At 34.2% G+C, this 13,250-nt stretch overlaps 2 protein-coding genes across 2 annotated transcripts in view; one reads left to right on the top strand and one right to left on the bottom strand.

The window, feature by feature from the left end:
* Positions 1 to 901: 901 nt before the first annotated feature.
* On the bottom strand, positions 902 to 4,523 carry LOC128217508 (uncharacterized). Its single transcript, XM_052924678.1, has 6 exons — positions 4,302 to 4,523; positions 3,302 to 3,421; positions 2,647 to 2,728; positions 1,900 to 2,055; positions 1,186 to 1,280; positions 902 to 977 (listed from the first exon to the last, which is right to left on the bottom strand). The coding sequence occupies exons 1-6, from the start codon at positions 4,443 to 4,445 to the stop codon at positions 954 to 956; spliced, it is 621 nt and encodes a 206-aa protein (XP_052780638.1). The 5' UTR covers positions 4,446 to 4,523; the 3' UTR covers positions 902 to 953.
* Positions 4,330 to 13,250, top strand: part of LOC128217503 (sodium- and chloride-dependent GABA transporter 1-like) — a 45,749-nt gene continuing 36,828 nt past the window's right edge. Inside the window, exon 1 of the mRNA XM_052924670.1 lies at positions 4,330 to 4,454. The gene's annotated coding sequence lies outside the window, so the exon portion shown is untranslated. The remainder of the gene's footprint in view (positions 4,455 to 13,250) is intronic.

The following is a 13,250-nucleotide window of genomic DNA, read 5'->3' as shown; positions in this document are numbered from 1 at the left end:
AGTCAGAGTGAAAATGAACATTTGATTAAACGTTTTTGCATGTTTTAAGGCAAGTACAAAGGATTATTTGGTTTATTTTTAAGCATGGGAGGGGTCTCTCATAGTTTCTTTTATCACTTTTGATACGAAAACAACTGGACTATGAACGTTCTTAGAACATTTATAGTGTTTTTATGATCATCAATCAACACAACTTGAAATTTAACATTAGAATCAATACGATTTTTAATAACACTTTGATCATCGAGTTGGCTGGGAACGTATTATAAAGTTCTAGAAGATGTTAACTCTTCAATGATAGTATTTACTAATACAAACGTCAAACTATGATTACATTATTTGCTGCTTTGCTAGCTGGAACGAATACAACTTTTTTCATTTACTAAGTGATTTGATATCCATTATCAGCTTTGGAGTTATCGAAATAGACTTTGGGGGTCATTTTGTGCGAAAATTTGATATTCGTAATGGATTATGGGACATTTCCTATCAATGTCGGGGGAATGGAGAACATATAAATATAATTAGGCATGGCTCAATTAAAAAAATATTATGTTCTATTCTTCTACGCGGTATTTTAACTTGGCTGCAATCTTTAATGTTCAATCAATTGAATAGGCGGTTGAGTGTTTGTAAAAGAATATACCCCGAAACTATATAAACAATGCATTTTTAAAATATGTTAAATTTTGACCTTCCTCGCCCACCCAGTATAGTGGAAGGTCCTTAAAGGTAACAATTGTAAAACACGATATCATTAAGGAAATATTTAAGTTCTGAAGGCAAGCCGCTTTTCCGGCATGGTAACCACCATCTAATCGCATATGCACTCAGACATCGCGTGGGTAAGATCCGAGTGTGAATGACTACACGTATCGAACAACCCACATGTGAATAGAAATGACATTTTTTTCTGATTTTATTCATTTCGTTTTATGAAATTGGACTGAAAACTATTTCCCAACTGGAGGACCAGCCTGAAATGGTAGAAAAAGAACGATGTGAAAATAAATTTCGACTAGAATTTTTAAGAAATACCAAATCATAAGAAGTATACTAGTAATTACCTTGAACTTGACTATATAAGCAATATAACATAGTTAGTTGCATTTTAATTTACATACAATAACTGATGAAAACTAATTAAAATCACGTTGTTTCTTGAGAAATGAGAAAAAAACATACGTGTGTACAGGCCGTTGGAAGGTCAAGGGCATTGTTACTACTAAGCATGTCCGGTTTGATGTCTGCGAATATGTAGGTGTTCAGGTAGCGTGTGTCTACAGCAAGTGCAATTGATATTGTTACTTGAAATATATCCAGGGACAAACCCAGTACCATAACGCTGACAAATTTGATCGAATAAACACAAAACAAACACGAAAACTTTAAACAGAAATTACTCCAAATGTATTGTTATTCGTGGCTGGAATTGAATATACTGTTAGTTCATGCTTTTGATGACATTATAAAACTGTAAAATAACATACTGTAGTTTAAATATTTTTATGATCTGGCCCCTATATCGCAAAATTACTCAAGTCTAATCCTAATCTCAATCTTAACTCAATTTAGCACATAAAATCATGATATGATTCTAAATCTTGCAAGTTTTTATACTTTTTGAAAACGTATTTTTTTTTGCATAGAATATGTTGAAAAGAGATTTTGTCAATAGTAAAAAGTGCTAACAACATACGTGATTTTAATAAAGTTTGATGCTATGTTGTCAAATGAGTTGAGACTGAGATTTGACTTAAGTATTTTCGTGATATTAGGGCCAGTTAAATGTACATATGACTGAAGTGCGATTTAAAAACCTGTTGTGTTTATTTCTCAAAAACAAGGAGAACAAATAAGGCCTTGTAATTTAAGAAGGGACATGTGAGAGGTGACTACCTGCGTTTCCCCCTACAACTTCCATGGTAACGGGCGTGCAGTCATCCGTTACGGAGTATGTCACGTGTGCACCGTTCAATGTTCCCGCCCAATATGTCAGCTTCATAGAATTTGGTGGCGTTCCGATTACTGCGCTCAAAGTGGAAGTAAAACCATCTGCAATGTGGATGTAAGATATGAAGTCAGAAGTCCGTTTGTTAAATGGGAGCAATAATGTGAGGTTATAGCCAAACAAACTAGCTGAAGCCGCCAGTAGATTCGGGTATAGTGAACTCGGATTTATACTGACCGTTCAAAGGCGGTTCTCCCACCATTTATCGGCAAAAGCTATGTTGATGAGTATGTGGTCAGTCTGTTGTGTTTGTATTTGTGAATGTGGCATTTTATATGGTTGTGTCTCTAATTCATTGTCGTGTTGGATCTTACATTGCGCCACTAAGGAGGGTTATTTTAATTTTCGAATACTGGGCTTGTCTCTGTAGTTATCATTGTATTATCAATCAATGGATTGTCAACTTAATAGTAAATTTGAACAAAACTTATAATGTTCGTAAAACGAAAAAGGAAATTATGCAAGAAAATAGCATAACATATAAATTCATAAGAATACAGGATTCTAAATAAACATTGCTAAAAGTAGCATATTTTCACTTAATCGAAATGTTTCACTAAGGTGCTTCATGAATATGGCCCCTGGTGGAATAAAATACATCGGATGACAAGAGGTGAATAACACCGTGTGGTTACCTGGAATACACGGAGTGTTCTGAGTCTCCATCAGTGGCTCCGATTCACAGACTCCATCTTCACGAATCGTATAAGCCCTATGCTGGAAACAAATATGTTGTATTAAAGCGTTTATTCAATGTTGTTGTTTTTTCCGACTTGGCTTTATTAATACTCTAAAAAAACTATTTAATGTAAGTTTAATTACCGTCGTCGAGCTTGAAAGTGATCGGAGTGTACAACTTAACACAAATATATAGTTTACTTACAAAAGAAGAAAATAACATATATATTAAAGGGGTTTAAACATGGAGGAACAGGGCCATTGTGTGATATTTGGCCCTCGTGCTCATAACGTCCCTCAGCTACGTCTTGGGCAAAGACACTCGGGCCAATTATCACGCTTCGGCCCGGCTTCGTCACATGCAATTTAACCTTTTAAAAAGCGTCGTGAAGAAATGATTGAATTTATGTCAATTATCATAAAAGTTATGGAGGAAATGGTGAACGTCAGATCTAGCCTAAATGATACGTTGGCTAGCAAATAAACACACTGGCCTTAAGCAAAAGTTTAAGGAAGGTGCTGAGCTTAAATATTAGAAGAGAACTGTTTTTCTGAATTTTACAAATAGAAACAAACTCTTGCTTCTTTAATCAATGAAAGTAAAAGACCTACATGATGGTAGTCGCTGTAATCGGTGCTGACAAAACTGACGTTGTCCATTGTAAGGCTGTGTCCGCGAGACACTGTTTTTATAAGTCCCCGGTTATAGTCGTAATCTATGTCCACCGTTTGCTGAAAGACAAAACAGTAATGTATAACCCCCTTCCGTATACTTTTACATTATTGCAATGTACTCGTATTAATCGTGGTATTCTTTTTTATTCTCGTTTTTAGGGACGAAATATGTTTTGCAATGTTCTAATTATTATCTCGAGTAGCAAATATATTTTATGTCGTATCATCGGTTGTGTTTTTCTTTTCACGAGCCAAACCCTATTGCATCACACTGACACATTATGTTTCTGATCATTTTCTTTACTGTTTATATGTATAATTCATCGGAAAGCATGTGTGACCTGCTGTGATTTGACCGTTTGCAATTATGACGTTTTAATTTACATGTTTTGTTAAAGTCGGTTTTACGCTCACTTGCATTTGGAAGGAAAAAAAGCTTGGGATTAGGTGCCAGACACAAGAACGCAGTCAAAAGGCAAACGGACAAAGTCTCAGACAGGTTACATTTACCAATCTATGTAAGAAGTTATCGTTTTATTCTATTTTTTGATTTGTTATACATATCCTATGTTGTTAGTACAGAAATTTTTGTAAGAACGTAACGTTATTTCCTGTGTGTTGTTATTACATGTACCACTTCAAAAAAGGAAATGAACCTACACATCATGTTTTACCATGATCATATCAAATATAGTAAACCAGTGTTATACATGAATAACCCACATGCGTACATAATTCGTAATATATACGTTAATACAATATAATTTAATATACATACAATATCCATTATATATATATAATACAGTATATAAGTTATGTATATGTTAATGATTAATTATGTTACGAACATGAGGTCACCGTTACCTCTCAAAAAGAAATATGTTTGAAATAATCAGGTTTTCAATATTTTAAAGTAAAGGCTAGAAAAAGAAAATACCTGGAATACGTTCGGATCTGATCCATTCACCTGGATTGCTGATTTCATTAACAGTTTACCAGAAAACTTAGAATAAAAGCAGCATCTGTCTGCAGCCAAACAACCCCCGACAACAACTACTAGAGTTAACATATACTTCAACATGCTGTAATGGTAAGCTATGAAGCAGATGGCATCAGTAGTATCTCACCATTCTTTTATAGCTATTTGGCAACGAATATAGACCAGTGTCCTTTCGAAATATCTTATCTCTGAATTTAAATATGCCTATTGCGAACTAGTTAGACGTAGTCTAGTTAGGTATTGACAGTGCTGTCTATTACAATTTAAATAAAATATAACATTGATATATTCACCTAGTCAGATAAAATAGGCCACTCACGGTCACAATTTCAACCTCCCCTCCCCAATCCCCCGACATATGTTACATGATTATGATGAGTCGGGAAACGACTACCTGCGATTGAACAATGACGTGAAGACGAATATCATCGATATTCTAAGACAAAGGACGATTTCTCAAATGTGTGTTACAACTCTCAATTGTGTAATAAATTGTTCAAAGTCTTGTCCAATCGTACTGAATTGTTATGTAATTGAAGTCGCGATCATCCACCATATTTATACAAGGAGTCAATTTCTCGCTCAATTTTTATTCCAAAATAATAGTGGAACATTTCATCATCTCACCGATTAGTTACTATGTAAATGATTTCATAAAAAATATGGAAATGGTCATTAGTCATTTTCATCTTAATATAGTAATGTTTCCAAAATACAAATACACTCTCTGTTATTGATATTTTTTTAATTAGCTCATTTAAGTCCTAGTGAATTTAGAACAGGTAAAAAGTATGAGTTGCGCTAATAAGCGTTGCACTCGTTGCCTAACCTTACGCCAGAGGTACTATTTTTTTTAAAAACCTACACTCGTATCAATTCTGAGCAGAAACGTTATATTTTTATACAGTTCAAAACTCTCGCGATGCTTCGCCGATTTACCAGAAATACCCACGCATGTGTGGGTAAGAAAATCAGGTCGTGGAGGGTCGGACTGTATTAAAAATGTAATGATCTGTTATTTTTACACATTTGTCGGTATGTACAGGATCAACACGATTCGATTACCTAAATCGTGTTAAATTCTAGCCAAAATCGTGAGAGAGCGCCAAGCTTATTTTGTATTTACATTGTGGTATCGCCAGTATTCGTATTCCATCCATACGAGGATATATCCCATTTTGTACGTGTTCAGAGGGATTTGCGGTCTCAAGAGGATGTAACGAGGTACACAGAAAGTCAGAGTTCGTAATATTTGTAATGAAGGATTCGGGTAGAAAATAATTGAGTATTCGTCAGACTCAATGGGGATGGCGTAGGGTTAACTTTAGCGTCCGTATAAAAACGTACAACTGGGGATATATAACTATGTATATGATATATGGTGTGTGCAGATAATAAGTAGGTACAAAAGACCCGTGGTGACATTTCAACTTAAAGTCTTGAACTCATGAAGTTCGTATATATCGAAGTCTATTGACGATGAACTTGAAATCTTCAATTCCTCAAATCTGGAAGAAAAAATGAGAATTTGCGAAAGCGTGTATTTGTGCAGAAATATCGTGAATTCGTAAAGTTGAAATACCAGAAGTCAACCCATGAAGTTGAAATGTCACCACGGGTCTTTCGTAAAAAAATGATTCCATTTTATAACACTTTTTATGGAGCACATACATGTGTCCGAAGTCTCTTTATCAGCGAGCATATATAAGGCAATGTCGTAGATTGTTCTTATCTTTACGCAAACAAGAGAGAAGTTCACTCGTACATCTGTCATAGATTGTGACATCTTATGGACCACTTTTGCTGACGACGTATGAAGTACGCTGATATAATAAACAGTTCAAAATAAATGTGCTTTTTTTATCATGTTTTTTTATATGTTATAAACCAAAATGGTTTGTGATAAGGAAACAATTGGATGTGCGTAATGAGAACCATGTTACGAACCGTCTATATGACACTTCATTCGCGAGCGTATATGACCACCATTGTAAATCAATCTCGAGTTTGAAAAAAAGGTATTTCAAACAATCATTTGACTTGAAACATTAAAGGCAAGTCACTTTTTAAAAGGAAGCCGGACTGCCTGGCTAACACGTTTTTTACAAGACGAATGGCCTGAAAGACGCTGCTGCATACGTCCTAAAATGCACTCTTTGTATCGTGGGTTTTCGCGTTCCATTTCCTTCAAATATGAAGTAGGATACTGAATTTTGTGTCACGTGAGAAACTATCAATACACAGTTGGCTTATAAAACCATGTGACAATATATCAAAAGTTTCATTTGTTTTCACATTATTTTTCAAACCTTCCGAATGAACCCAAATATATTCGATTTATGGCGGGTTTATCATATAACAGAACAGCGAAACTATAGGATTACATAGACTGGTACAATGCGTTATCACCAATATAATTCAGTGGTGTCGGGGCGATTCGGTCTAGTTAACATTTCGGCCTGTTTCTTTTCGGCCTTATTTTATCCAACCCTGAACCTAATGTTCGTCGAAATCATGTTAATTAAGCTTCAACGTTTATTTAATATCAGTTAATAATATATTTAAACAATTAAGTTCGTGTTTGGCACTTATATGTTCATTTGTTTTAAATCATAAGAATTGAGATTTGAATTTTCTTTTTATATCATTAGAATAAATAATTTAAATTTATTTCGCGTGCTGGCTCATATTTTTATGAAATTCATAAAATACTTTTTACAATATGCCCGTATATTATCATATTTATTATTAATTATTTATTCATTTCACGTTTTGTGTACTTAAGTCGATTGTACTTATGCTTTACCGAACTTGTAAGCAAATCAGAAATACATAGTCACTCAAGTTCTTCAGAATGGCAGATAGTGCTTGGATAAGAGCAACATTACAAACAACAGCATCAACTTGCCAACAGTTGCATCATTCTTTATTCATATGAACCAAATATCGGTGATAAAATGACTTAAAGAAGATATAATTTTGAAATAAGTTTCTACATTCTACAACCTTTCAGCTTCTACAATCAAAAAAGCATTAGTCATTCGATGCGAAACTAGCAACTACCTTAGTTTTCTATGATGTATCCAAGGCATTTGATAGAGTTTGGCACCGGGGACTTATTTTTAAACTTAAAGAGTATGACTTACCGATAATGTTATCATATGGATATTACATTATTCACCTAACTGAAGACAACAGTGTTCATTGGCACATCTTTTTCCTGTTCAAACTCATTACAGCAGGGGTACCACAGGGCTCTCTATAGGGCCCTTTCTCCTTTTCATATACGTAATTGACATAGCTGACGCACTATAAAGCACAGCTAGACATTTTGCGGATGATTGTTCCCTCGCTGTCTCGTCAGCTAGCACAGATCATACAGAGAGTACTATAATAGTAACGTGCAACACTTTAATGACTGGTCAAAACAATGGCTTATTTTCGTAAGAGTGAGGTTGTGCACACTAACTGGTTCAAACCCCAAGTAAATTTACCTTTTACTGACCGTTCCGTGCGGTACCTAACAATCCTTGATGAACATACCTAGTTTATATATACATATACAGTAAAACTGCGGTCGTTCGAACAAGCGGTCGTTCGAGAACCGGCGGTCCCTCGAGGTCGGAGCTTGGTCCCGAACATTTTTCCTTCTATTTTCATATAAAATATACCTACGCTGCATCGAAACCTAAATAAGTCGAGGAGTCGAGCACAATAGTCGGTCCCAAGTACATAAATCATGCACAAAACCTTATAGCTCCCTCGAGGTCATAGTTTCACCCTTTTTCCCGAACGCGTGTTCCAAAATTAACAAACAATTGCTAGGTGTAAAATTGTTTGCAAGTTGTAAAAATTGCAATGACAGTTGAAAGGTAAGGTGTGAAAAACCGTTTATCACTGTTTATGCACGACCGATAGTAGTTGATAAGGGCATTTGAGGAGATAATTATGAAGCTTTTTGTAAAAATAAACATTTCTATTTATTCATTTTTGTTATTGTTTTTACATTTTACATTGAGAATACGACAACCTTTGAACATATGAGCGATTTCCTCAACGCAACACATAATCGTTGTCTTAGTAAACAGTCGGTTTGACGACTTCATACGAAAATACACTGATCCAAGATATTTCATAACAGACTGGAAAATTTAAACTCGGGTCGTTCGAAACATCGGTTCCCTCGAGGATTCGGCTCGGTCCCCGACGTCCTCGAGCGGGCGCAGTTTTACTGTATATATATATATATATATATATATTTATATAGTATATATGCACTGTTTTGTTTGTGGAGTTTTGTACTGTTGTTCCAAGTTTCTTGTTTGTGATGTGTTGTTTTTGTGTTCTATGTCTTTGGCGTTTACCCAGCGACATTAAACGGGGTTTATGTTTTAACTTTTGGCTACTGAGCTTGTTTCTGTAGATTTTCACATAAATATTGTTAAAATCAACCCATCAAAAACTCAAGCAATGTTTTGCGCACTTTCAAATAAACTGCGCCTACATCTTGTATTTAATTCAACAGCACTTACTTATTACGACAAACAAACACTTAGGGGTCACTCTTAGTTCTGACGGAACCTGGCATCAACATATTGAAAAAACAAAACAAAACAGTATTGCTTCTGCAAAGAAAGTTTTTGGTTCAATGCATTCTCTTAAATCTAAACTTCTTCGAAAAACTCTCAATGAAATTTACCTTTCCTACTTAAGACCAATCATTGAATATACTTCAGTAGTATGGGATTATTATACTGAGTATGAAAAGGAAACATTCGAGAAACTTCAATATAAGGCAGCTAGAATTGCAACAGGTCTTACACGGTATGTGTCACATGCAAATTTGATTAAAGAAATCGGTTGGGTGTCCTTATCGGATAGAAGAATAATGCAAAAACACATCCTTGTATATAAATTTAATTGTGAAGAATAATCATCTTACCTATCGCAGCTGTTCCCAGTGACAGTAAATGGTTCTAACCCTAATTATCTACGAAACAGTAAAAATGTAGTAACACATAATATGAGATTAGAAATCTGTAGCCGTTCTACAATTCCTTCCGCCATTACATTTTGTAATATACTCAATGTATGCAAAAGACACTCGCCTTTTAAGCGTAATCTACAATAAGTGTTTTAAAGGCCTGACGTTTCATCTTTATTTGTCTTTGGAGAACGCCGCTCAGGTCGGTTAATCATGCACGTATAAGAAAAAACTGCAATGTTGTTAATTCGGACTTGTTTAATTTTCACACAGAGACTCTCCGTTATGAGGTCACAGTAATACTGAAGGAAATGCCGATCACTATTTATTTAACTTCTCACTTTTTATAGTCGAAAGGGAGAGATTCATAATACTAGACGAGCTCATCCTCTGAGCACTAACAAACTACTTTTTGGATCTTCTAACCTCCCTAATGATGGTAATGTTGTAATATTTACGGAAGCACCACACTTCAGTTATCGCTTCTAAACACTCCACAGTAAGCACAAGGAGCACTCAACTTCCCCTCCTATCTTTCTCTTTTTCACACTTGATATATATCTCTCTCTCCAATCTTATTTCTTACACTTAGCTTAATTTATACTTTTTTCCATTATTATTTATTGCATTACACGATCTATTAATTGGAAATCACTTTTCTCGTAGTTATAGAACACATTTTTCTCATTCCTATGTATAAAACAAGACATAAATGCATGCAGTATTACATTTGGTGTCATAATTCATGTGACAACGTAATCAGTTTTGCTTTTCATGTGACGTTTTGGAAAAGGGTCGTAAATGATGTTGGAAAAACTCGTGGCCAAATCCCTTTGCATGTCCTTTTTATATAAACGTAAGCTTTGTTACATTGCACTGTTTCTGTTTCTTTGTTGTTATATACATCATATATTGGGTAAATGCATCGTCATGCAATAAAATGAGTTCAAACCAAAAAACAACAACATATTTATCGTACAAAACACGAATGTGTCACAACGTTCAGTTTCAGTACGAAATGTAGTTTCCTTCGTCTATGCGTTTTAACTTCTATTATCGAAATGAAACTCGCTTCGATTATGCTTATAATTATGTTTAGTTTTGCAGTATTTGATAAATGGCAGGACAAGTGTGAGATCATGAACATTATAAAAAAAATCACAGACAATAAGAGGCAGACACAAAACTTTCATTGGGTATTCCTTTGGTGTTAAAATTTCGTTGAATGCATTAAACCCCACTCGTGTGTACGATACGATACGATATGTTTATTGCATAAGACATAATGCAATGTTCATAGCATGTAAACAAACAAAACAATTAATGGAGAAACAGTACACAAACACATTTCCTAGAGATACGGGTTGAAATATGATAACATCCTATTATAGCAAGTATGCATGTGTTAGTAAATGTATCCAAAATCTGCCTGATTATAAAAATTGTTGTGTGCATTGTTCAATACAAATAATGTCATTTCTAAATCAGTTCATATCAGCCTCTCGTATCTGGTTAGCAAAGAAAATAGGTATTTGAATTTATTCATATAAATTGGCCAATGGCAGAAGTTTGCTTAAAGATTTTACATCTTAGTTTCCTATATTGTGGGCATACGGGAAGAAAATGGAACTTTTTCTGATTTATGTTGCATGAGACACACATTTTTTCAATAATATCTGTATTGTTATATATGCCCGTTTCAATCACTAATTTTTAAGCAAAAATTCGAAATCTTTAGAGAGCAATTCGAAATTTTATTTTTATGTATAAAATGTAATTAGATTTCTCTATTGAAAGTGTGTTAAAATCAAGCGAAATGTTCTTAATTTTGGTGAATTGTCAATGCCTGAATACCAGCTTTGACAACATGTACCTAATGGGTTTTTTTTTTATAATATCCAACGCGTAATTATCGATAGCTTCTGTTGACCAAATATCTGAGGAATCATGGTCGTTCAAAATAGTTTTGACTTGTTTGTGGAGTTTTGTGCTGTTCTTCCATGTTTCTTGTTTGTGATTTTTTGTTTTTATGTTCTATGTCTTTGGCGTGTACCCAGTGCCATTAAACCGGGTTTATGTTTAAACTTTTTGCTACTGAGCTTGTTTCTGTAGTTTTTTGCATAAATATTGAGAGGCCAAATTTTCATTTCAGAATTTACATGAATTATTTCTGTCAGTGGCTTGATGAAAACCGAAATTTCTGAGCAGAAGTTTAGCACTGAGCCCACTAAGACGTCAAAAAGTTTAATCGTCTGAACAAAAATGGGAAATTCAGTGTTGTTTAATATACTAGTATGGTAAAGTTTAGTTAATGAGAAGGATGCATGTTGAGCGATAACTTTTTTGTGACCAATTAAAGTAACCTTTCTTGAACAAATGATTTTCTAAATACCTATTTCAATGTCGTTTATCATCAGACTAAGCAACACAAAATCATTTTGTGAATAATGTGATCATGCGAACCGAATGATATATAATTTTGCTCAACTCAACTCAATATTCTTTTATTGCATCACAGTTTCCAATTTAAGGAAAAGCATGTGAAAACTCAATATTACTACAGTTTAACACACATATAATAGGTGGATCAATAGCGGCTTCTAAACAGGTTGGCAATTAATAAATATACAAAATAATTATAATTAGTTAATTAGGGGAATGTGGTTAGTTTAATAAGTTTTATTTCATAACAAAATGAATTCACATATTTCAATAAAGGTACAGTATAATTGATACTGTAATGAGATGAAAAAACTGAACACATGATCAGATTCATTTAAAGTGATTAACTAAGATTTTTTAAAAATGTTCTTTTCTTTAAGGTATTCGGGTTCTTTCAATTTAAACTTCACTAAAACTCAGGATATTAGGTCTTGAGTAGAAGCGACAATGTATGAAATTTTTCCTGATAATGTTTAAAAAAAGACATATAAGTGAATAATGCTGGTCGTCACCGATATCGTTTAGATTACAGAACATACGATTTCTGTTGACATGATGTACAGCATTTTGTCTGTATCTACCGACTTCGAGAGGAAATTTATGGTTGCAAGTGCGAAAATGCAAATATTTAATCTTAGAGATTTGGTTAAGATAATTATTAAGGTACTCCTCGAATTTAATATCAGACTTAAACAGAAAATACATTCTGCTGTTAGACGAAATATTAAAATTGTTCAAAACAAGTTTGCTGAAATTGGTTAACAGGATAAGATTTCACGAGTTTCCTAACATGTTTTACATGTACTCTTGTTGGGTTAAGCCAGACGAATGAATAACCCGTCGAGTCAAATATTGACTTGATGTTATTGACCCAAACTGAATTATTGCTATGTTATATGTATCAAGAGATTTATTTTCGAGTCATGGGACGAAATGAGTTTTCTCCAGTAACTTACCATTCTGGTTTTAACTATAATGTTTTAAGAGAGTATCTACCAAGTTCCGAGTAGAGCATGTTACGTAGAGTACTCTTTCTAGTATATGTGTTCCGACGCAAAAAAAGTACAATGAAGTTGCTCCAATATACCAAGGGTTTTCAAAGCCCCAGACATCAGTGTGTGTATACCACGTGATAAATTGCGTCATAAATGCTACGTCGGAAGGCAATATTTTTATTTGAACAAAGATAACTTCACTATTTGTTCACCATTTTAAATGAACCAGCGCAGTCTACACCGCTTACGGAGCCCCGCATTCGGTCTTTTACCAGAGTTTGATTGAGAGTTAAGTTTCTTAAAACACTTCGACAAACCTTTTCACAATAAGGCAGTCTGACGCAGCACTGTCAAAACATTATTTTGGAAACAGGTTTGTCGAAGTGTTTGATAAAACATTAGTTAATTAGACCTGATCAATTTTCGGTAATAAAACAAATGCGGGACTTTTTAAGCTTTCTGGAC

The sequence above is a fragment of the Mya arenaria genome, chromosome 14 (assembly GCF_026914265.1).
Source record: "Mya arenaria isolate MELC-2E11 chromosome 14, ASM2691426v1".
NCBI lineage: Eukaryota > Metazoa > Mollusca > Bivalvia > Myida > Myidae > Mya > Mya arenaria.
Note: the sequence above shows the minus strand (reverse complement) of the source record. Positions and strands in the feature narration are given on the sequence as shown.

Bases quoted from the DNA above. Each gene is read 5' to 3' on its own strand.
- LOC128217508 (XM_052924678.1), bottom strand. From the start codon at position 4,445: ATGTTGAAGTATATGTTAACTCTAGTAGTTGTTGTCGGGGGTTGTTTG. The intron at 3,422-4,301 runs GTATTTTCTTTT...TTTGTCTTTCAG, and splicing joins CAGATCCGAACGTATTCCAG to CAAACGGTGGACATAGATTA. The intron at 2,056-2,646 runs GTAACCACACGG...TCCACATTGCAG, and splicing joins GAACACTCCGTGTATTCCAG to ATGGTTTTACTTCCACTTTG.